Source organism: Homarus americanus, unplaced genomic scaffold, assembly GCF_018991925.1.
Source record: "Homarus americanus isolate GMGI-L3 unplaced genomic scaffold, GMGI_Hamer_2.0 scaffold32929, whole genome shotgun sequence".
NCBI lineage: Eukaryota > Metazoa > Arthropoda > Malacostraca > Decapoda > Nephropidae > Homarus > Homarus americanus.
In genome coordinates, this window is record NW_024737097.1 from 15,632,476 (window position 1) to 15,658,400 (window position 25,925).

At 43.8% G+C, this 25,925-nt stretch overlaps 1 protein-coding gene across 7 annotated transcripts; it reads left to right on the top strand.

The window, feature by feature from the left end:
- The first annotated feature begins 396 nt into the window (after nucleotides 1–396).
- Nucleotides 397–25,297, top strand: LOC121873241 (aggrecan core protein-like). Of its 7 annotated transcripts, XM_042376641.1 has the most exons (7): nucleotides 397–925; nucleotides 16,125–16,188; nucleotides 21,658–21,732; nucleotides 22,390–22,824; nucleotides 22,867–23,061; nucleotides 23,164–23,262; nucleotides 23,352–25,297. In XM_042376641.1, the coding sequence occupies exons 1-7, from the start codon at nucleotides 920–922 to the stop codon at nucleotides 24,407–24,409; spliced, it is 1,932 nt and encodes a 643-aa protein (XP_042232575.1). In that variant the 5' UTR covers nucleotides 397–919; the 3' UTR covers nucleotides 24,410–25,297. The 7 variants fall into 7 exon arrangements, with proteins under 7 accessions (XP_042232575.1, XP_042232577.1, XP_042232570.1 ...); XM_042376643.1 differs by having other exon boundaries at nucleotides 22,390–22,977; XM_042376636.1 differs by having other exon boundaries at nucleotides 398–925; nucleotides 22,390–23,076; nucleotides 23,179–23,262.
- The last annotated feature ends 628 nt before the right edge of the window (nucleotides 25,298–25,925 follow it).

Consider the following 25,925-nt stretch of genomic DNA (forward strand, 5'->3'; position numbering starts at 1 on the left):
CGAGCATAAATATTCTAAGTGTTTATCGAGAATCAAACAAGAAGAAACCAAGAGAAAGTTGCTCCGTCTCTCAGGGCTTAAACAAACATATTTCGTAACTGACTGATCCTCCTTGGGAAAGTTACGGCGAGGTGGGGAAAGCAAACTCCATGACGAGAGACATATCAGGTGACCAAGACAGCAGAGAGCTTCCCGGGTGTTAAGTTCAATATCCTTCTTCAGCACGACCTGGGTCACCCTGAGCACTCACGACCTAACAACAATAAAAAAAAGAGGGTGAAGGACCATACTGTCGACCTCACAGAACAAGGTCAACGACTAAGGTCAGCCAGTGGGAGGAGTGCTGTGGTGCGTCAAGTGATAGTGATGGTGGTGCTGGCGTGTGAGTGAGGGGAGGTGGCAACACTGAGCAGTGAGCCCAGGTTATGTGAGGAGTGTTGAGCGGCCACTCCACCAGCCACTCGCCCTCCAGCAGCCATCGTCCACTCACCCACCCCTAGTGAGCTCCAGTACATCGTTAGTGCTGTTTCATCTACAGTGTGTGTCGGTTTTATTTGTAAATGATCATGGACAAATCATCCGTGAAAAATAAATAATATTAAAGTGAAAGTTGAAAAAAAAAAACGAAAGTAATTCAGCGCATTATATAAATAGCTGACAGTCACTGCTGCTTTGAGAACAAAACATAAGCAGATTAAGGCAAAGAACTGAAGCCAGAACGAAAAAAAAATAAAGAAGCTTTTCATCATCACCTTCACCACCTCAACAGCGGATGACGACCTCAGTAACGCTCTGACCCCCGACTCGATAACTACTCCTTCAGTGAGCACCTTCAGGAAAATAAAGTGGGCAATTATCTACTGAAGGAGAGGCTAAGAGGAGGAGGAGGAAGACAGGGTGTACACGACCCACCTACAGGATGAAGGTAAGCTGTTTAGACTTGGTTCTAGATTTACACATCCTGGTCCTGCGACAATAACACAGCCAACTTTACACGCGCCCTTACTCCGCTACGCTCTCTGTGACGCGGGGTAACTAAGTGTTCCTTCACTCATAATATAACAGTACTTCTCTACCTGTAACAGACGATCAGCTTTCCAAGGTGATCAATTTATCACGTGGGTTTAGTTCCTTAACTTGGGTCGGTGAATCAACATGGTGAATCAACATGGTGAATCAACATAGTGAATCAACATAGTGAATCAACATGGTCAATCAACATAGTGAATCAACATGGTCAATCAACATGAACAACCCCAATAAATCCACATACTTAGTTTACTGATGAGGTTAATAATCGGCTGAACCATTTAATCACCGAGTACCGTGTTGAGTCCGTCCTTACTGCCGAGGGTCGAGGCCTCCTGAAGGTGAGGTACACCACGTCCTTCCGGCAGTACTGACGAGGGCCCCCACCCCCTCTCTCACTCCACGTGCAGGGTTTGTCTCTCTCGTGATCTCCTCTCCTCCATCTTGTCAAGCGTAGGTTAAGTGAGGTTAGGTTAGGTTAGGTTAAGTGAGGTTAAGTTAGGTGAGATTAGGCTAAGTGAGATTAGGCTAAGTGAGATTAGGTTAAGTGAGATTAGGTTAAGTGAGATTAGGCTAAGTGAGGTTAGGCTAAGTGAGATTAGGTTAAGTGAGATTAGGTCAGGTGATGTCGGTAGTCTGGCCAGTGGTTGGTGTTCTGTGTCAGCCAACCACCTGTTGAATAGGCTTTTACTGCAATTTCAGCATACATGTGTCATCAAGAACATACATACACACGCACATAATCAAGAACACTCACACACACACACAATCACATAAACAACCACACACACACACAAAGAACAACAGGTTAGGTTAGTTTAGGCTTTCTGTTTTCCTTTCTGTTCATGACGTCCATGTTGTCGAGAGATCTTCTCCCGGGGATTATTATGGGTAGAAAAAGTTGTTTTGGCCATAGTGTCCCTGTGTGTGTGTGTGTGTGTGTGTGTGTACGTGTGTGTGTGTGTGTACGTGTGTACGTGTGTGTGTACGTGTGTTGGGATGTACACAAAGGCCGACGATACATAGATATAAATCTACGGAGGAAAATAATGAACACCTTACGAGATGGCTGAAGCGTTGACAATAGGAATGCTTGCGTTTAGAAAGAGACGCGTTGGCGAGAGCTGAAGGTTAGGTTAGATGAAAACTAATCTTATCGCTACAAAACCTTCCTTCCATCACATTACAATAGAAAAAAAAACCGAACATTGGTAATAACTCAATTAATTTCGGATCACCTAATGAAGCACCATCCCAGCTTTATTTCACCTAAAGATTAACCACCGTAACGCTAAGCTTAAGCCACCCTAACCTAACCTCATCCCCCCCATATAGTATTAGGGTGGTTAATCTTCAGGTGAAATAAGCTGGGGGTGTGTGGACATGCTTCAGGTGATCCCACAATTCTTCCCGTATGACTAATTTCCACTAATCATTATCACTTCTTAGATGTCATTTAGATCTTCGTTACAGCAGCGGATCTCTTACGGTAAAATAGTCTTAGCGAACATTCTATTAGTGATAACAGGTAATCCGAGTTGGAACAGGTTAGTGTGGGAACCTGAGAAAAGCTAATGGGGAGGGTGGGGAGGCATGGTGTGGGGGAGGTGCAGGAGAAGACATGGTGTGGGGGAGGGTGAGAGAAGACAGGGTGTGGGGGAGGGTGGGGGAAGACAGGGTGTGGGGAGGGTGGGGGAAGACATGGTGTGGGGAGGGTGCAGGAAGACAAGGTGTGGGGAAGACGGGGTGTGGGGGAGGGGGTGGGGGAAGACAGGGGGTGGGGGTGGGGAGAGACGGGGTGTGGGGGGGGGGGGGGGGGGCGGGGTGTGGGGGAGGGTGGGGGAGAGACAGGGGTGTGGGGGAGGGTGGGGGAAGACAGGGTGGGGAGGTGGGGGAGAGACAGGGGTGTGGGAGGTGCAGGGAGACATGGTGTGGGGAGGGTGCGGGAAGACATGGTGTGGGGAAGACAGGGTGTGGGGGAGGGTGGGGAGGAGGAAGGAATGCCGGGAAGAGATTTTGATGGTGTTGATGATGGAGGTGGTCGTAGTGATGGAGGAGAGAGGAGGAAGAGGTGGTGATGGAGGGAGGGAAGAGGTGTAGGTTGGAGTGGGGAGGAGGGAGGGATGGAGGTGGGGGGAGGAGGAGAGGTGATGGAGGTGGGGGGGAGGAGGAAGAGGTGGAGGTGGAGGAGAGAGGGAGGAGGAGGTGGTGATGGAGGTAGAGAGGAGGAAGAGGTGGTGATGGAGGTGGGGGAGGAGGAAGAGGTGTGATGGGGTAGAGGGAAGAGGTGGTGATGGAGGTGAGGAGGTGGAGGAGAGGTGAAGGGTGGTGGAGGAGGTGGGGGAGGAGGTGGTGATGGAGGTAGAGGGGAGGAGGTGGTGATGGAGGTAGAGGGGAGGAGGCGGACGACGACGAAGTGGATGAGAAAGTGGTGGTGAAGAAGAAGGAGGAGAAGGAGAGAGGCGATGATGAGGAAGAAGAGGGAGGAGGAGAAACAGGAGAAAGAAGAAAAAGTGGATTAAGAGACGAACAAGGAAGTGAAGGAAATGTGTGTTGGGTACGCCAGGGGAAAGGTGGAGTGGGTATTGGGTGCTGCCATGTTAGGTCAGCTGGACAAGATGTAGGTCAGGTCTGGTCTGGTCATGAAGCACTTATTACTGCTTTTTTTTCCAGGTGATAAATTATAGCTTTTGTTGGTACGTTCACTCTTACCAATTATTCAGTAATGATGATGATGATACGTTCACTTTTGTACAATTATTCAGTGAAGATGATGAGTTAAGGAAGTATTGTGATGTACGTGAGTGTTGAGTGAAGCTCGTAACACTTGTAAACTCTGCAGCCTTTTGAGAGTCCCTTCTCCCCCCCCCCCACCACCCTTATCAATTACAACAGAAAACATGAAGTGAAAAATAGCTGTGATAATTATTAACATTGACGAACAACTGACAAATGATAGTTTAAGATGTGTAAATATTAAGAAAACATCTAAACGTTTTATCAGTTTCATGACTCCTGTAACTAACCTGGACGGCTCCTCAGGTTCTTACTGTCAACAGGTGGAGATGGTGAGGTACTGTCGCTCTGGCCTGAACTTCACACGAAAAGAGCCGTCATTTAGAGCTGTCATAACATTCACTCGGAAAAAAAATCCCCGAGTTCACAAAAATGTTCTCAAATAATATTAGTTCCAAGTCTCCTGAGATGATCGCTTCTTTAGCTAGAGGCTGTGGCACCCAGTAAAACGGCTTTTTGTTTTGATTTACAGAGATAGGATCTGGCCGGGCCTTAAGCTTCTGAGTTGGCCGCATTTTTCATAGCAAATTTCTTTTATGGCGACTCCACTTGTGATAAACTGGACACACTTGAGTCTCATTTAGTAAAGTGTTTGAGGCCCGGCACTAGTCTTTGAACACCCTCAGGCAAGTGGCAGATAGTTAAAACCAGGCAAGATCTGTTGTATATTGACTGGGATGAATTTGTCACGAAGAGAGAAAGACCACCCAAGCCAGCATGAGATACACCGAGATCAATATCCTGTGGTCCTTCTGTCCACAGCGGCGACCTGCATATTATAATGTATAAGGCAGACATACATCTATATCTTCTACCACTTCTATATTTACTGCTACACCTAAGACTGTGGGAGTGTGTAGCCTAACTGACCAACTTGAATTAGGGCTCATTATTTATAGCAGTTATTCACCGACATATTCCATCATCCAACAAGAACCTTATAAAGGACCAGGATACATATCTACGATTTCCTATTTAAAAAGGGCAGTAATTCGGCCTCAAAACAGACATACAGGAGGTGTCAATGTAAACACCTCAGCCTCCTAGCAACTAACTGGGACAAAAATTTGTCTCCTTGTTCAGGTCACAATTAGATTATGCTTAAACTCTTAAAAGTATATAAAGGAAAAAATAAAAAAAGGACATATTCATACATCAATATCATAAACTCACTCCCCAACAATGGACGTGGAAGTATGTCACTGATATACCTGTTGAGATGTTGATGAGCAACACCTGTGACGCCAAGACACCAATGAGCCACCAGGTGATGCGAGGTAATCTTGTTATGCTTTATTAATCAACTATCACTGTGGCATTACAACTCTCTCAACCCGTAACTAGCATCATGACTCAGCTCTTCCAGGTCACGATACCGAACGAGACAATAATATTAAGACGGAAATATTTATCACCCGTCATTGAACTTTCTCCACCCCCTTTCTCTTTCCATCTCTTGTGACGTTTATTCATTTGTAAACTTGTGTACGAGTGAATATGAACATGTGTACGAGTGAACATAAGCTTGTGTACGCATGAATCTATACACGGGTGTAAGTATACAATGCTTGCTTGGGTGTGTGAAAGTGACCAGCACGCAACTTGCATCCGTTACACCACATCCCATTAGCCCCAGCGGTGACCACGGTGTTGTACACAATTAACGCCTCGCTCGCCACCTTCCCTTCCCACTTCTTCATTCCTTCCCAGTTAAGTTTTTGTCATGCTACCCAACACGAAGTTCACCTCCCCGTGTGCTGGGCTGGACGCAGCAAGGGAAAGGCAAAATAAGTGACCGGGGCCGTTCCATGCAGCCCCCACACCTTTCCTCTCACACACCTAAAGAACCACATATCCGGGTCGCCTTTATATCCGGGTCGCCTTTATTTCCGGGCCACGTCAGGATCCAGACCTCAATAAGTCAGATACCTCCACCAAATCTAGGCCATGAAAGGAACACTGGCCATGTTGGAAGTAGCCTACAGATGTGAATAACCTACTGTTACCACACATGGCCTTCGACCCTACGCAAGTAATGGAAAGGCATCGACAACATACAAGGACTTAAGGATAGGCCACAAGACAACCCCGAGAGCCAATAAAATCCCTCAAAAGCACAATAAAAAAAATAGCCAAAATTCAACAAGGTCAGTGAATAGACATCAAATCCCCAAGATATCAATAGACACAAAGACATCAACAAAAGACATCACGTGGTAAGGCAGTGTGTGGACGAGGCGCTGTGTGTGTAACAGGAAGTAATATATATATCAACACCCAATACTCACCTTTGCTTCTCATCCCTCCTTCGCCCTCCTCCTATCACTTTCACACTTAACTCTCGTCCGCCTCTCACAATGTTTGCTTCTTTCTCTCTCTCTCAATATAGTACTCGACATTCTGTTCATTGTCTCCCATCATCTGAGAAAGTTATGTCCGTCATTTACATGGGAGGAACCACGTCATGCTGAGTCAGGCGGACCAACCATCAAATACAACGTTGACTACCGTGACGTATAACACACACACACACACACACACACACACCTTTCACTGGTCAACACACGCTCTGCAAGCAAGGGTAGGAGAGCCCCAGAATGGATACCCGATATTCAACTCACTCTCTCTCTCTCTCTCTCTCTCTCTCTCTCTCTCAACACCCAGTTGTGACTAAGGACACAAATCCGTCCTCGGTAACTAAGACCCAAACTTTCACTCCGGGTAGTTAGGTGAGTCGTGGGGTACATCCTCCTCGTGTCTTGATTAACACCTCCAGAACATTAAAAGCAGTGAAGTCATTGTCTCCAGTTACTGCTGCTGCTTTCACTGAAATACTCCTCCTCCTCCCTCCACCCAGTGTCCATCTCAAGTGTGTGAGTGTGTGTGTGTGTGTGTGGTCAACTCTGCATCCATCCACCCACCTATTCGTGCATCCATACCCACTCACGCGCATTTTTTTATTTATTTATTTTATTGTTTTTCTTGTAGAGAAAGGAAGGGTGAATGAAGATTAGAGGTGGGGGAAGGAAGATTAGAGGTGGGGGAAGGAAGTTATAGTTCGGAAATTGAAGAAATTTAGGAGGAGGTAAAAGAGGGCGGGCTGACCGCCAAGCTAAGCTAATGGTGTGTTAGGGTTGTGTCATGGGTTAGTTATTGTCTGTCGGTACAGGCACTAGACAGCCTACCCTGTCCCATATATGGGTGTTTTAAGGGCCTTATTTCATATTCCGCCGCATGTACAACCCCCTACACCCCCCCCCCCCGTGCACAGCCTTACACACACACACACACAAGCTCTTTCCTTAGCTGCCATCTGTTGTCCTCCTTATACAAACACGGTTCTACTCCCTGCTCAGCTTTCAGGGGGGGTGGGGAGATAAGTACGTGATACGACCGAATAACCATTGGGCAGAAGGGCAGAAAAACCTTAAATTAGACCATTAATTCTCACTATAAAACACAAGAACAAAGACCACGCTTATATTAAGATCATTACCACTGATCACTACCAACCTGCTCTTCTCATCTCTGTTATTTATCGTCAGGATATACATTTACTCCCACAATATTACGTAGTTTAAAAGCTTTTACTTCTACCTCTTTATCACACGAGGAAAACTTATGCTTAAACTGTATAAGGAACTTGTATGAACCGGTTCCCCTTCACACAGGTTCGTCACTTCCGCAATATTATTTCCCATTCACCAAAGGCTGCATTTATTATTTTCTTACTTTTACAATACAAATTTCATTCCTCATTCTGCCTAAATGTCCTGAATACCTGAACTAATTGATAGCTTCAGGTGTTCTATCGTGAGTGTTAATTTCTTCCAAAACAAATAAATAAATAAATACACAGAACATATTCATCTAATCTTACAAACCTCTGATAAATTCTTTTCTGACAAGTAATAAGAAATGCAATACAAACACCAAGACACACTAATCGTTTTAACTGACTCACTTTCAATCTCTTAATAATCTAATAACAGACACACAGTCACTAGTCATCCACCTAACAAGTAGCCGATGACCTATGACCATGCACATGACATCGTTCCGCCGCTGGTAAAATACATCATGATTCACACACACAGCTGCCAGACCGTGACGAGGAGGAGAGAAGCTGCGTGTGCTCACCGAGTTATACTGCTTTACCTCTGCTCATTAGTTATCTTCTATCTCACCCGATAATTGAAGAGTGACCTGATGTTTTCTGACCTTAATAATAATAAATCTACTGCTAAGATGCGGTGGCTGAGAAAAAATGTACTCATCTCCTATCCTAATGATCACCGGTTCGTACCCATGACATCCCTAGTTCATCTACCTACAGCATGCACGTGTAGTTTGGGAGTGAAGACGATAGAATGAAGCTCCGGCCATAGTGACCCCTTGTGGACCTGAGCCTTATGTATTTACTGTGCTAGAACTGCGCCGCGTATTATTTTTTTTCCTTCACAGTAACGTCGTAAGTCTTGATATTTATTTTTCCCCATTGACTAAGAGGGAAACAATTTATATCAGATGCACTTTCACTATTCCTCATTTACCCCCCACCCACCCCAAATACAGATAGTCTTTTGAGTGACTGTACTTATACATCAAACAAGACTAAGACATATGCTCAATCACGGACAGTACATGGATATCAAGAACCACCAGGACACCAAGGACGATTCAAGGACACATTACAGACACCATTTAAAACTGCCTCTATCAACAATCAAAGTACTTTCCTTTTATCTGAGGGTTGGTGACCACAGCCCTCTTATCATAATATCTCATTAAGTGAGTATGCACAAAAAAAAAAAACTCAACCATCAAGACGGTTTTGCCAGTCACTGATGATTACAATCAAATCCTGATTTTGTTCACCTTAAAACCAGCAATACCTGAATATATAAAGTTCACTGGGTCTCACACCTGACGGCCACGCGCGCACACACACACACACACACACACACACACACACACACACACACACACACACACACACACACACACCCACACACACACACTCACCCCACACACACACACACACACTCACACACACACCCCCCCTCACCCCACACACACACACCTCCTCTCTCTCTCATACACACACCCTCACATACACATACACCCCTCACACACACACACACCCTCTCACCCCACACACACACACACTACACACACCTCACATACATACACACCCTCTCACCTCACACCCTCACCCACGCCTCTTTCATACATACACCCTCACACATACATACACCCCACACACACACACACCCTCTCACACACACGCTCTCTCTCATACACACACCCTCACATACATACACCCTCACCCTCACACACACACACTCTCCCTCTCTCTCTTTCATACACACACCCTCACATACACACACCCTCTCACACACACACACACTCATTCAAGGTTTACAGTCGTGGGGGGAAGACATGCAGGATGAACTTGACTCTGAGAAGCTAATCATCACTCTTATCCTTGACAGTCACGAGTGTCTTCATACAATACGAGGAAAAGATCTTAACATTATGAAGAAATATTTGTCTCTTATATCTCTCCTGGATGTCTCGTCCCCACCAGAAAGACAAGAGAACGTACAGCCTCACAGTCTGTCAACGTGTTAATACAACCGGGGCTTCACTGCTTCATGTTTCATTTATTGATTTTTATACACTGACTAGAGGGAAAGTGATGATACAATGATCCTCTACAAGTTATCAACAAAACGACAACATACGAACATACATAAAAAACTATTGATCAAAGACAAGTAATAAATTTAAAAGCGATAGGACGGAAAGCTGAAGGAAAGTGAGAGTCTTTCGCCGCGGGTGAGAATGGAACAAGATCTACGGATGATAAAAATTACTCCTGAAATATTTGGGGCAACCAGCGAGCCCACACGAAGCCACACCCTCTTACCCAACCCAGTGACAGGTTACTATAAAACTTATCTAGGAACTTTAAGACTACTGGCATCCCCTCTACAAGTAATGTCAAAAGAGCTCCAGTAATTGAAAGACTCATCTATGTTAGTATAGTGTTAGTATGTAGAGTATTCTGGCTTAATAAACATTAATTTTCACATTTCTAGTGATAAAAGACACACACAGACAACACCACTAAGCTCCTGTATCAACATTCATGTACTTGTGCTTCAGAATTCAACGTCCAAAAGCATTACTGGACACGTTACATATATTGATGTATGAAGCATGTTGGTTGGGCGGGCATATTAGTGAATGGAACCGTTTCAAGCTTATGCCGATAGTGTCCTGCCCTGCCATGACGACTGTAATTTACACCTGCCAGTCATCATTATACAGGTAGCTTCATCCCAGTCATCATTATACAGGTAACTTCACCAGTCATATTTACACAGGTAACTTCATCCCGGTTATCATTACACAGGTAACTTCATCCCAGTCATCATTACACAGGTAACTTCATCTCAGTCACCACCAACAATGTCCACCTCTCAGTTTTAATTACAGGTGTGTTTCTTTAAATCTCCAAAATAAATATTAAATAACATAATTCTCCACGCTGATGAACTGCCCTGGAACCTGATCACCAGAACCCATTAACCGGAGCCTGTCATATCGCGCTGAGTCATATGGTGCCTGGGTTAAGTAAGTGACGGGATACAGAAGCTCTAGATAAAGTTACATGTCCACAAGAAACAACTTTCTCTTAACAATAATTCCATGTTGGATTATTTCCTTTCGAGATGATTAGGCAGATGTGGAGAGAATATTTTATTTTTTTATGTCGGAGTGTGTGTAATACTAACGAGGTGGAGATGACGTGTATAAGGAGTGGGTATTATAAGCTATACAAAGAGACAGTAAGAACGTATTTACACTTCACTATATCAGTAATATACTAACCACTATGATACAACGTGACCACTGCATGATGTCATTCACCTTATAAGAACATAAGAACATAAGAAAGTGGGATACTGCAGGAGGCCGACTGGCCCATACAGGGCAGATCCCTTTCACACCCATCCCAGCACTTCCATGTGCCTATCCAACTTCGTCTTGAAGCTCCCTAGCGTCCCCGATCCTACTATAGCACTCGGTAGCCTATTTCACATATCCACAACTCTATTACCAAACCAGTGCTTGCCTATATCCTTTCTGAATCGGAATTTATCTAATTTAAAGCCATTTGTTCTAGTTATTTCGTTATTACTGAGCTTCAGAACATCTTCCATTTTACCCTTGTTAATCCCACTTACCCACTTGTACACCTCTATCATATCTCCCTAACTCTACGCCTCTCTAATGAATGTAAGCCTCAAGCTTTTCAGTCTTTCTTCATATGGAAGGTTTCTAATATTATGGATCATTTTTGTCATTCTTTCTTGTACTTTCTCCAAAGAATCTATGTCCATTCTATAATAAGGACACCAGAACTGAACCGCATAATCCATGTGTGGTCTCACTAATGCTAGGTAAAGTTTCAAGATAACGTCAGCAGTTCTGTTACTCACAGACCTAGATATGAACCCAAGAATCCTGTTTGCCTTGTTGCGAACGCTAATACATTGTTTTCTAGGTTTCAAGTCGTTGCTAACAAATAAGTGTTAGGTTTTGGTATTGTATTTAAACCGCGATAAATGTGACTAAATTAACAATGGCAATTGGTTATTCAAAACTTTTAACAACACGCAATACTGATTTTCGTGTGTTGCTTTTGTATAGAATTCATAAAAGACCATAAGTACAGTTCAGGCCACGCACCACACACGAACAATAACGCACCACACACGAACCACCACGCACCACACACGAACAATAACGCACCCTACTTTAATAAATATTTTCATCCAAGACGCTATACCTCCTCTATATTTCTCGTTGTGTATTTGCAAAAAAAAATAATAATAATAATAATAAAATGAAAACCGTCAGTGGTGGAAGTTGTACTGGTTTAGTGATTCTCCTCAGCTGGTTCTGGCAACAAGTACGTCTTCCGTATATAGAGCAGCGTTGTGTAACTGGTGTGTCATAAGTCGTAATGATTTACTTTCCAAGATTCCCACGCCAGGTGAAACTTGTGCTGGCAGTAAACACAAACAGATGATCACGATATACTGTCTCCTTCAGTAACTTCTTCAGGAGGTCATACCAGGGAGGTTTGTTATCTTTACAACACCAGAAGTTTCATTATCGTCGATGGTCAGTACTCTTACACCCCTCAACACGTCAATGGGAGTCGGTGATATGTAAGAGCTCCTCCCCCAGCCATTCTTGACCAGCACCCCCTGTAAGGCTGGGGTATTTCCTCACTCACACACTTCCTCCACTCAGCTCCCGCTCGCAGGTGAAAGGTAGTTCTCTGTACCCCACTTTTTGAGCCACGCTGTCATCCTGGGTGTGTGCTTGGAGATTAAACACACTACGAGGCGGTGCATATTGTTTTGTTTATACATATCTTGTAAAGAACAATGATTGCAATTTGACGTTTACGAAGGATGCATGTAAGGGGGGTAAAAAAATACATAAGAAAACGAAGATAAGAATATGTCAAATGAGGGTCTAGCATAATTATAGAGCTCAGTTATTACTTCAACACAAATACCTGACACTTCTCTGAGGCGGTACAATGTGTAGAAAGATAATGAGGTCAGCCGAAGCCCCAGGGTAGTAGGAGGGTGAAGGCGTGGTGGAGGTTGATGCTATAGCCGGGCGGAGAGGCAGGGTAGCTTCCCTCCACCTGACCCCCACTTACCTACCCCTAACTCCCTGGCTCTTGGTTAGGTTAGGTTAAGTGGCTGTTAAAGCTCATATTAATATACTAATTAGTGTACATGAGTGCAGCGCCCTCTGCCATTTTAGCTCACCACGCCACATTCCCCTACATCCTCCTCTCCACGCCACGCCATCTTATCTCCTCACCGCACACCACGCCACATTCCCCTACATCCTCCTCTTCATCTCACCATGCCTCCTCCATCAACGTCTCTACCACCTTCAGCTCACACTCACCACCCTCTACCTTCTGCACTATTAATACCAACACACAGCTCAGGAATTGTCGATAGATCGTGAACCTCGCGGCGGTGAACAGACATACTGAGTAAAGTACACCCTAGAGACACACACCTGCTCAGCATTGCTTCAGGTGAGTGATGGAATACTCATCACCACACACATGTACGCACACACACACACATGTACGCACACACACACACACACACATGCACGCACGCACGCACACGCACGCACGCACGCACACACATTACCACACACGCACGCACACACGCACGCACGCACGCACGCACACACACATGTACGCACACACATACACACACACATGCACGCACACACACATGCACGCATCGCACGCACGCACGCACGCACGCACGCACGCACACACACGCACGCACGCACGCACGCACGCACGCACGCACGCACGCACACACGCACACACGCACGCACACACACACGCACACACGCACGCACACACACACGCACACACACACACACACACACACACGCACTAAAATTATTGCTTTGTACATTCGGAAGACAGAAGAAATTACACCTTTTATCTTCATTAAATTATCATAAGGTGAAAAGTTAAAGAGGAACAGAACTCCAAATTCTTCCTTTCTCTACCTGGAGGCTCTGCTATAAGGTGACACTCCTTCAGGGCCTTCCACGTATCCATCATCCCTGTATCTGGCCAATATAACCACCACACTACGCTGTGTTTATGTGGTATAGCGGGGCGTCTCATGTTCTCTGGCCCTCACTTATTAAGTACGCCTAAACTGAGCTGTTATCTGAACCAAAGTGAAGACTGAGGTAAAGGCTAGGAATCTGTCACCATTGGTCACATTTTAGGTCAACATTACCACCACGTCCCGCCTGGCTCAGTAAAAGTACCAACCTGTTCACAAAAAGTCCCGTTCCGTCCACAAAAAGTTCCACCCCCTTCACAAAAAGTCCCGTTCCGTCCACAAAAAGTCCCGTTCCGTCCACAAAAAGTCCTAATCCCGTTCAATGTACAAAAAAAAGAGAGAATATTGAGAAATGGAAAACAAATATTTACTAAATACTCAAAATAGAAATGAATAAAACAACGAATTTAATGACGTTGTACTCGTGACCAGAGACAAGATGAACTACCGAGTTTATAACACCTATAACAACAACACAACACTATGAGTATGAGTACAGCTGGCCTATCACTCTACTAACACGAGAGTCCAATAGATTGTTCACTCTAGGAAGCACTCATTACAGCATGACCATCCAACGTCAGCTTTCAGTAGTACACAGAAGCAGGACTTACAAATAATGAAATGTTTACTTTGATTATCATTATAGAGGACAGACCGGCCAGCAATGAGCACACAGGAAGCAACGATGTGGTCCCTCGGCTCCCTCAACATTATGATTGGTTTATAAGCTTAACTATTTGGGGTTATCCTGTTCGGTATTATTCAGGTTTTTACTTTATAACTCTTATTAGCTACCTTTATAACTCTCATTACCTACCTTTAGTGTAAATTCTTATTAGTTACCTTTATAACTCTTATTAGCTACCTTATAACTCTCATTAGCTACCTTATAACTCTTATTAGCCACCTTTATAACTCTTATTAGCCACCTTTATAACTCTTATTAGCTACCTTTATTACTCCCATTAGCTACCTTTTATAACTCTTATTAGCTACCTTTATAACTCTCATTACCTACCTTTATAACTCTTATTACCTACAACTTATACTAAATTACTACAGATCACAGGTAAGCTACAACACAACACCCCAACTTCACGCTGCTACACTGATAACTGGAGGGCTTCTAGTGATCTAAATAGTCCTCAGTCATAGCCCCTTCCCTTATACTGTATACCTTTCACAAACCTCCTGTAATCCATAATACTACACAGTGATTCCGCACCTTCTAGCAGTGACCAGTGCTACCATACACGGAGGTCGACCTGGGGGGGGGGGGTTAGGTGATTGCAGAAGTGAATAATCTGCTGAACTCGTGTGTCTCTAGAGTGACAGGCAGCTTACAAGAACAGCCTCCCCAACCCCGTCCACAAACACGAGATATCAACACTTAAACGAATACCAACCCGGGACGTCCCCTTCAGGTAGATCTTTAAGAAACTTTCACGAATTGACCAAAAATCCTCAACACACCACCAGCTTTGTTATAACGTATCCTCAGGGTGATGGGGCGACCTTGTGATTATTAAAAGGTGTGTGATGTAGAGGGAACGATTTAGTGAACGGTGCCTAATAACTCTGTTTTATTGTCATCTTTAAATTAATTACTCAGGTATACAGGTACCTAGTGTGTCATAATATGTGTCTATCATTTAAATCAATTTGAATGTTAAATTACCGCACATGACATTGCATTATTTTTTCTTGTATGTCACATGTTGAGAAAAAGTGGAAAAGATTTACTTTTGAAATAACAATGCTCTCTCTCTCCTGTGTGTGTGTGTGTGTGTGTGTGTGTGTGTGTGTGTGTGTGTGGAAAATGGATGGATGAAGGGTTAATAAAAGCTAATGATAGAGGAGGTACACGACAAGTGTAGAAAGCAACGGGTAAGGTCAGAGACAAGTCGCTGAGGTTATGCTTGACAAAAAGTTCAGATATATACAGCATAATACCTTAAAACTAACTTTATATCGGTCTTTCGTTATAGATGTAACATTGCTCTACATACACAGCTACAGCAAGACAGTGTTCGTGAACTTTCAACTTTCCAAAATTTTACGATCGTGAAATATGACCAAACTCACCACGTAATGAGCACTGTTGTTTACATGACAAACTCGCCCTGCAGCGAGCCCCGCGACCAACAGTAAAATGAACCATCACTAAACTCTGACTTTAGCAGTGAAGGAGCAGTGAGCGTTGCCAAATTTCCCTTTCCTGCTAAAATCAAGATAGTTCAGTGATGTTTCAGTGACGGTCGAGGCCTTACTTATCTCTGGACAAACTATATGCTTAGAGCATTGTAATTTTTTGCTTATGAATAACAATACACAAATATCCTTTCGTCGAAGTACAACCCAAATCGAAACACACACACACACACACACACACACACACACACACACGTATCGTCAACTTACAAACGCCTTATGCAGTAATCCATTTATATCTAACATCAATATATAATCGACACCCGGTACACCACACTCACTTAACACTAACATGACTTTATTTACATTATATTTATAGCAAGACAAACCTCCCCCCGTCGTGTTAACAATATCCACTAAGTGTTCTTGTTCTTACAGGTGGTGTGGGCGGCCTGGGTGGTGGTGTGGGCGGCGGTGGTGACTACAGCATCTCCACAAGTGCGTAAGTATACACAACACACCCACGATGGTAGTACTAAAGTGAACGGTAAAACCCAGGAGAGTAAGTGTAAGTATGTGTAACACCCTAGAGTCCTCGTGTGCCATCAGGTGTAACTATACGCGTGACTCAACACTGCACACACACACACACCCACTAAGGGACGCCACTATACCATAACAACATACTGTACAACCCTGACCAGGTGCCCCGATGCTCAAAAGATTCCTACGTAAAAAAAATTCCTCGTCAATGGTGATATCAAAGCCAAACGTGATGACCAAAAACACATACACAACATCGACACTTTACCGACACGACAATATCTCAGCTTGACTCTTCTACAATTCAGCTTGACTGGTTCTGATACTGCCAGTCATGGGGAGAGAGACGAAAAACTCGGAAAGAAGCTTTGAGAATCACCACCCGAGCTGATATAATAATCTTAAATTTTTTTTTCCTGTACAACTTTTACCCACAAATTTAAAACTTTTTTCCCCCCGACTCGCATCGTCATTCACAAATGCTGTACAAGATGTCTCCCGCAGCGGATTTACGTATTAAATATTGTTATTAAGGTTCAAGCGCCTACCTCAGTGTTTAGTGTTTGTTTTGAAGTAGAGGACGCGCCCGAAGGCCTGTTATATCTGTTAGAAGCGTAGCAGTACATCATCTGACGTTAATGCTATATACAGTGTAAGTGTTAGTGTCCTGTGAATACTAAGCCAATTGATCAGCGAACGCCTGCCCATTATACTTGGTTGGGCCTGTTCAATCAATCTGCATAAGCTAACTTAAATGATCTGTGAGCACTAAGTCAATTAACTTGCCTAATTAAACACCTTACGTGTGCTCGATACACCTGCACGTGTCTGCTCAATCAACCCATGCAGGTCTACTCAGTCAATTAACCTGCAGACATCTATCCCCTTCAACCTGTATATAAAACACCATATATTCTTCTTATGTCTAGTTAAATACCTACCTATACCAGACTAATTCACCTGTTGACACACACACACACACACACACACACACACACACACACACACATACATTAACCTGGAAGGACAGCCATGAAGAACAAACAATTCAACAACATCTTCCGGCGCTACCTTCAACAAGATATGGGCCGGCCCAGTGCTTTCCTCTCTCTCTCTCTCTCTCTCTCTCTCTCTCTCGAAAGTTGAGTACGTCAAGGTCTGCTGCTGCCTAGGCCTGGGAGGGTAAGCGAAAGGGTGAGCGGCGGTACGAGGTGATGGAGAGGATAAAAATGTAACGAGGAAGACCTGGGATAGATTGAATGATTTAGGATGGAATAGAAAAGAGGTTACACTAGTTATGAACAGGTGGTTTGAGTTGTACTGGGTGGTACTAGGAGGAGGAGGACTAAGAGGAGGCTGGGATGGGGTGTTATGCTAAGGGTTAAGGGATGGTGTACTAGAAGCAGGTCAGGGCCAGGACAGGGAAGGAAGGGGCTGGAGATAGTACTTACAGTAGGTGTAGGTAGATAAGGGTTGGACACGGACGACCACATACGGATGACAATAGGACCTGGCTGACCACACTTTCTCACCCGTGGGCAGAGTTGTGGGGGAGATGATTCAGGAATTGGTGGGCAGGGGTGAGGTGGGGGTGGGTGGGCAGGGGGGTGGGGTGGGTGGGCAGGGGGGTGGGGTGGGTAGGTTTGGTAGGTAGGTAGATGGGTGGTGGTGGTGGGGAATGGAGGGAGAGAGGATCCATTAAGCCTTTCTCACACTCCGTGTGAATAAAGTCATTCCTGGCTTACACACACACACTTAGACGGGAACAAACAACTTCATCGTACACAGTTTAATACGTTCAGGACGACGAGAGTATAGAAAATGACTGCCAAAATCATCGTTACAAGAGACAGGTAGTGAGAGGTGGGCCACAGGAGCGAAATACCCGGGCTACCATCACCTGACGGGAGACAACAGCTGCTGGGTCTACTAACTTGGCTGGCTGGTCGTGGTAAACCTAATGTTACCTATTAAGTATCATCAAAAACGAATTAAACTTGTGAACTTCTATTTAAAATGATAAATAAAATAAGATTATATATGATGTATGTAACAGTCAGCACGATACTTCTACACAAGTTACGCTTTGACTAACTCCGTGGACCTCTGATAATCAAGTTAATATCCGCAACACATTTAAAACATGTAACCAAACTTTGACAGAAAAAGAATATTGTGAAATTTATGTAAAGCAGTGTTGAAATTAATGACGATGGAGTACAGGCGATCAGCGTGACTATCGAAGCGAAAGTTCCCGGTCCATGAAGTAACACAGTAAGAAAGTTGTATGGTCATCATCACATCATCGAGGTGTGCGATCTGTTCATGGGGAGAAGTTGCCAAGTAACGCCAGTGACAGACATGACGGCACCTGTGGCGGGATACCTGCACGTCATGTTCTGCTCAGCCTCGTAATGACTTGCTATTCCACGAGTAGATCTTGGCTAAACTCCAACTAGAAAGCAACCCCTAGAATTAAACACACACACACACACACACACACACACACACACACACACAACACACACACTGTATTCACCATAACCAAAACAATGAAGGTGGAGGAAGTTTGGAGCAGTGGGGCAATACAGTTGCATTTCGCGGGGCAGGGGGGAAGTTTACTCCTTTTTGACAGTTGGTATCAAACGAGAAACAGATAAAATAAATAAAACAGAAAAAACAGCTGTGGAGACGCTGATGACTGGTAAGATGAGAAAAGGAAGACGTCTTTAAGAATCTTGTACAGGAGTTGGCCCTTGTTAGAAACCTCAAGCAGTGGATGTCTAGATTGGCGCCAAACCTTCGACTGGCTTATCTTGGCTGGACGAGCCACTCAGATGAAGGCGGTGACAGCGAAGAACCTCAGCCGCTGGAGTTTGCTGCAGGTATGTGACCATGATCTATCACGGGAGGCTAATATTTCAGGGTAAAATATATAATTGGAACATAAGTCTATTTAGTTGAGAATTGTTTGGGTTAATTTATAGTTATTGTAACCTGTAACGATCAGTCAACCTCTACTATACATTATTTTCTTGTTTCTCTGTTATGGTGAAAGTTAATCTAGGAAGTAATTTAAGATACATGTTATTTTATGATTATTTTACATTCCCATCAATAACAATCATAATAAGCTGCGTTTAATTAATCACATAAAGTCAAAAGCATTTAATCTTATGAGTTCAGAAATAATAAATTCAATATTGGACAGATTATAGTTCATGGACATAGTGTACAATGTTATAACCATGTCGTAAGCATCCCCACCTCTTCCTCATAATATAAACATCTGTGGTGTAAATTCATCACTCACGTTAGAAAATGAAAATAAAAACAAGAAATATCAAGTGAAAGTTTCAGATCTATCCTACGTATAATAAGGGCGGCTCCCATAAGAACACAATCACCCAATATTGTCAGGAATTTAAACTGAAAAACAATTCAGATTTCCTCATCATAAACAATATATATTTTTTTATCATACACAATTGGGTTCAATGACTTACAAAACAATGAGACTTTATATGCTAATAAATTTAGGTTCATTATTATTTTATACTTTTTTTCTTGCAGGAAAATCTCCACTATCAGTCATTCAACGATATCAAGAGAGAACGCGGTGTTATCAGTCATCCTTGTAAGCTTAAACAGTCATCTATGAAGACCTACACACAACCTGAGGATACAAGGACTCTACGGTGGCCAGTGTACTATTAATACCTGGTGGAGACGCTGTGGTGCACTGGATAGAGGACAAAAAATATCCATAAATAATTATCCAGAGACTCGGATGATAGTCGAGGTGTATAACAACAAGGGACAGTTTAACCTCGTAGTAATATTACTTGTAGGCTCTGACTCACAAGTTTCATTACACTAATTCAGGTATAATTATCCAGTTAACTCATGGTGGTGTATGGTAAGGATGTATTTTTTTATACACCATTAGATGAAGATATTAAATGATCCACCCATAGAAAAATTACCCCAAGAAGAAGTTCAGTGTAATGACAAAATAAATAATGATGGGAGATGATGTATTCTCAGCGCAGGACAGTGTTAACGGAGCCTCACCCAAGAGATGAACTATAAGGGAACAAATAGTCTAGTCGCCAAGCACCTCTCCAGGGCCAAGACGAATGTGGGAAATGTTACTGGAACTCATGCGAACACATCTCAAACACCCCGAGATCATACCCACCCACCTACCCATGCACGTACGCACACCTAGCCACGCACGCACACCCACACACCACCTACACGTGATAACAAAACCAGTTCGGCAATACAAGTCTTCCATAAGCACCGGAGAGCAGTCACTCCCACGTTAATCTCCTGTATACTAGACAGTAAAGTGAGAGAGATCACCACGATCCCTGCAGCCCAAGTGTTTGAGGAGGACTCTGCTTCTCGAGGACCACAGCCGGAGTCGAGGGCGAGTGTTGAAGAAGAAAACACTCAAAGATAAAGAAATTTACTCCCATGGATATACCAAATGATACTTTTTGAGTTATAGTGAAATATAATGTATCGTCTTATCAAATGATTTTCAATATTAAGTAACAAATTCAATAAAGATTCATCAATATATTTACTTCACACTGTTGTCTCTCGTGTTTTTCTCCAGTAGCCGCAGCGTCTTATATCGCTCTTTACTCGACTTTTCTACATAATGATCTTCTCCCCATTCGTACACCGAACTGTTAACAAGTGTTGTTTGGTCAGGACTCCTTGTGTTCAGGACTTGGTTATCATGTCAACAAGGCATTTAAGATTTTTGTATTTACAGTCTAGTAGATTAAGTTTATTACTAAATCATTAATTCATATGAAATTAATGTACTGTATAAAGTAGCAGGGACGGGAGGAAGAATGGACGGGAGGAAGAATGGACGGAAGGACTGAGGGACTGGAGGCTGACGGAAGGAGGCTGGAATGGACGGATATACAGACAAGACGGAAGAAGCCCTCTGCTACATCACCCGCTTCAGACGGGATACAAAAAAACAAACTTGTGACTTACTAATCCAGACGATATTGTGCAAACTCCAACACACAGAACCCGGCAGGCACCATACTAACGCACACACACAACCTCCTGACCTGACCTAACCTAACCTAACCTAACCTAACCTAAGGTACTCCAGTCATCAGAGTCCAATGTGTGACAGATGGTCCTTCAAAATCATGAATTACATTGTCTGTCTCTTTTTTTGTCAATAGTTCAGTGATACAGAAGATATACAGGTAAATAGCTTGTGTATATAGGTGATACAGTAATTAACATTCAGGTTAGGTTAATTTATATATTCAGGCAACAATTTCGATATTCATAAAAATTTGCATGCCCAGGTATTAATTTGCATATTCTTGTGATAATTTGCATGCATTCAGATGTGTAATAATTAATATAGGTGATGTGTTTACAGACAAGGGCAACCTGATCCATCGTGAAGTAGTCAGTGGCGGCCAGCGTGTCGTCTTCAACACCGCAAACCCTCAAGGTCAGTTCTAACACACACACACACACACACACACACACACACACACATATACATAAGGCACTCTAACTTATTTCACCTGATGATTAAACTCCCAAACGCTACCTGAGGAGTGGTGGGGTCGGTTGAATTAGCGTTAGGGTAGTTAATATTAAGGCGAAATAAGCTGGGGTTAATCTTCAGGTGATCAATAATGGAGACATTTTATACTATGTAGTTGTAGGTAGTTATAGTCATTACCTCAGCTACACCGCATTATTCGCCATGGTGTATAATATAACTACACTAAGTCATCCTTATCTTTAATGTTTATTTTAAGGACATCAAACTTTACTTTACTAACATTAGCTCGAGTATCTGTAACGATCACTAATAAACACAAACCTAAACATCTTCAACACGATTAATATTTCTAATTACCAATGGAGGTAAAACATACACCTAAATAGCCTATAGACAGTCTTATCAGAATACGTCAATTTACTTTTACTCCTAAGACAAATGTGTAATAATGTAGAAAAAATTGAGAGCTATTGGAGGGCTTTCAAAATTCATTCCTTTCGTCATTGATTAATATTTTTTCACATTACATTACACATCACCTTAATCAAAGTTAATTCCTCATCAAACGAGAACTAAACTGACCTTTATATTCTGCAGGTCAGGGAGTGCGCACCAACCCTCGAGGTAACCAATTTTTCCACGAGGCGAGAGGCCCCAGAAGAGGCTCGCTGGTGGAAGCCAACTCAGTCAACAGACCCTTCAACCCTCGTATTAAGTCCCCAGCGCCCCCGACCTTCCTGCCCCAACAACATTTCTTCTCCGTTAACAGACTAGGACTCCAAGACATTTCAGCCGAAGATGGACTGTCAATATTAGGAGACGACAATAGACCTCTCCAGCACAATGAGTTCTTTGTTACTGAAGACAGTGGTTCTGATGAAGATGGTAATATCGTTCCTGGCGTCCAAATCTTCACATCGGTAATCTCAAATCAAGGGACAGGATCCAGCGAAGGTCCTGTTTTCTCCACTGGGACCCAAGATGTGTCCTTTGAAGATATAAGTGCTCCCTTTCCAAGCTTGTCCACTGGAGGCCCAATTTTGTCCACTGGGAGTCGAGGCACATCTCTTGGAGGCCCAATTTTGTCCACTGGGAGTCGAGGCACATCTCTTGGAGGCCCAATTTTGTCCACTGGGAGTCGAGGCACATCTCTTGGAGGCCCAATTTTGTCCACTGGGAGTCGAGGCACATCTCTTGGAGGCCCAATTTTGCCCACTGGGAGTCGAGGCACATCTCTTGGAGGCCCAATTTTGTCCACTGGGAGTCAAGGCGCATCTCTTGGAGGCCCAATTTTGTCCACTGGGAGTCATCAATTTGTCCACTGAGGTCAGGCACATCTCTTGGAGGCCAATTTTGTCACTGGGAGTCAAGGCACATCTCTTGGAGGCCCAATTTTGTCCACTGGGAGTCAAGGCACATCTCTTGGAGGCCCAATTTTGTCCACTGGGAGTCAAGGCACATCTCTTGGAGGCCCAATTTTGTCCACTGGGAGTCCAAGTCAGGCACATCTCTTGGAGGCCCAATTTTGTCCACTGGGAGTCAAGGCACATCTCTTGGAGGCCCAAATTTGTCCACTGGGAGTCAAGGCACATCTCCTGGAGGCCCAATTTTGTCCACTGGGAGTCGAGGCGCATCTCTTGGGGTTGTAGGTGTGCCCCTCCCAGGTGTCCCCTCTGGAGACCAGATTGTATCCACTAGCAACCAAGATGTGTCCTTTGAAGATATAAGTGCTCCCTTTCCAAGCTTGTCCACTGGGGGCCCAATTTTGGCCACTGGGAGTCAAGGCACATCTCCTGGAGGCCCAATTTTGTCCACTGGGAGTCGAGGCGCATCTCTTGGGGGCATAGGTGTGCCCCTCCCAGGTGTGTCCACAGGAGGTGCGCCTTTCCCAGTTGTATCTAATGGATACTCAAGTGTAAACGTGGGAGTCCCTGAGGTATCCACAGAAAACTTAGGAGTGTCATTCAGTAGTTCTGGAGGCTCAATCCCGAGTGTCTCGCTGGGCAGCAGTGAGACTCCAGAATCAATAGTTTCCCTTTCTTCGGGTACGATATCGGACCTCACCGAAACCTCTGTTCTCCCATTGCCATCGTCAACTGAGATCACACTGCCTTCTAACATTCTCTCTCCAGTTCTGGGAATGCTCCTTAACGGTAATACAAATAATATCGACTCTAGTCAAACTCTGGGAACTTTTCTGATGGGTCTCAACGGAAAGAACGGTGTGATGGTTCTTCCTGCGTCCAGCCTTGAGAAGGTAAAGAACAGCGGCATCAACGTGTCCACAAGGAGTTCACAGACTCCTCTCACCATAGACTCCAACACCGACGTAGAGGTCAGAGGCAACACCGGCGACGATGCTTCTGATGACAGTGGTGCCTCTCTATTCCAAGTGGATTCTGGCAGCGACTCATCAAGTGACTCCGACAGCACCGCATTATTCCCCGGAGGATTACCAGAACAACCCAGCACCACTACCGAGCCGTCTTACTTCCGAGAGCCGGTGACGAGGCTGCTGTTCACTAAGGGTAAGCTGCTGGGCACTATCCTCGGCGGCATCATCGACATTGGCACCACAGTCTTTCGCAGCTTTTCACAGATTAAACCATTCGCTTGAAAACAAAATAAAAACAACTTGAGTAAAACACTCAGTTCTGCATTATGAAACCATTAAATAATAAAACATTATCTAGTCGAGCCGACTAGTGTCACACGCTGACTAGATACAGTCTGTTTTAAGTGTCGGTATTAGTGACGGACAGGCAGGTACATTTGCTCACCCTAGTGGATAATTATTAGAAACGTGAAGCTCAAAATTCTCTCCCAATTCTACAAAAAGTTATATACGAGAAGAATCCTCCTCACAAGGCCTCACTAAACGCAGCAACACTAATTTCTCCCCTTTGCTTCATGTTAAAAGGACAAACTTTACTCTGGCCATAACTTTTCAACGTTTAAATAGTTACCAGGACTTCCCAACACCCGGCCATCTTGACAACCAAGAGACGAGAGGTGTAAGTGATCGGTAATTAAGACCCAGAGGAGAAGAAAAAAAAACACACAACAATAAACCTAAACCGTTAAAAATAAAACACCAAACCAAATTATAAACTTTCCTCTCCAAGACCAAAACAAGATGATGTGACGTACTGCAGCGGTAGAGTAGGAGAGGAGGTTAGGATGAAGCGCCACCCTACAGAAGGAGACCCGACGCAGGGAGAGGACAGAATGAGTGAGCAAGTTCACTAGTGTGCGGACTTAACTTACCGTGACTGCTGTCGATTCTCTTGTTCCACGCTACTGCCACTTTCTGCGGAAGACAAAGACACATATATTACTATTTATCTGCTCTTGAGTGCTATTTTATTTTTATACCTAATAGAACTTAATAATATAGCATTCCAAAATGTATATAAACATAATTCTGTTAAGGTTAAGTTGTTATATTTTTGGGGGGTTGCTATTTGCATGTAATCCATTGCCAAAATAAAGATGGTTATGAATACCTTTGTTTTGTGTTATACTTGATGTCATCCCTAATGTCTTGTGTGTTACAGCTGTAGTGGTAGAATGTCACCTTCTGTAATGCATCGTAATAACATACTGTGTACTTCCCTTACGTCCTGACTTTAACTTCCACGAGGGAGATGCTGTTACTAATTTATTCTATGTTAACCCCTAGAGTACAATGTCATATCCCTTTGAGTACGATGTTTTACCCCCTTGAGTACGACATGCGTGTGTGTGTGTCTAACTTTCACACCATACCGACGTAACAGCCACCAGCCACCCCACGCATCATTTCAGACAAAACAATAAGTGAATAAACTTGATTAAACTAACAAATACGCGAGTTACCATCGACCACTTTCACTGTTGGCGGAGACAGATAAACACAGACACCACCCACAGTTGTTTTTATATTAAGGTGAGAGAGAGAGAGAGAGAGAGAGAGAGAGGTCTTAACGTTGCCATACTAAAGTGCAGAGCGTCAAGGCAGTAACATACACACACACATGATGCAAAAGAGGAGACAAAAATAGCGAGGTCAGCGTCAACAAGCACCTTGCAACACATTAAATAGTTAGACCACAGTATGAAGCTCTTCACTCTTAGCCTTGAAGCCGTTCTAC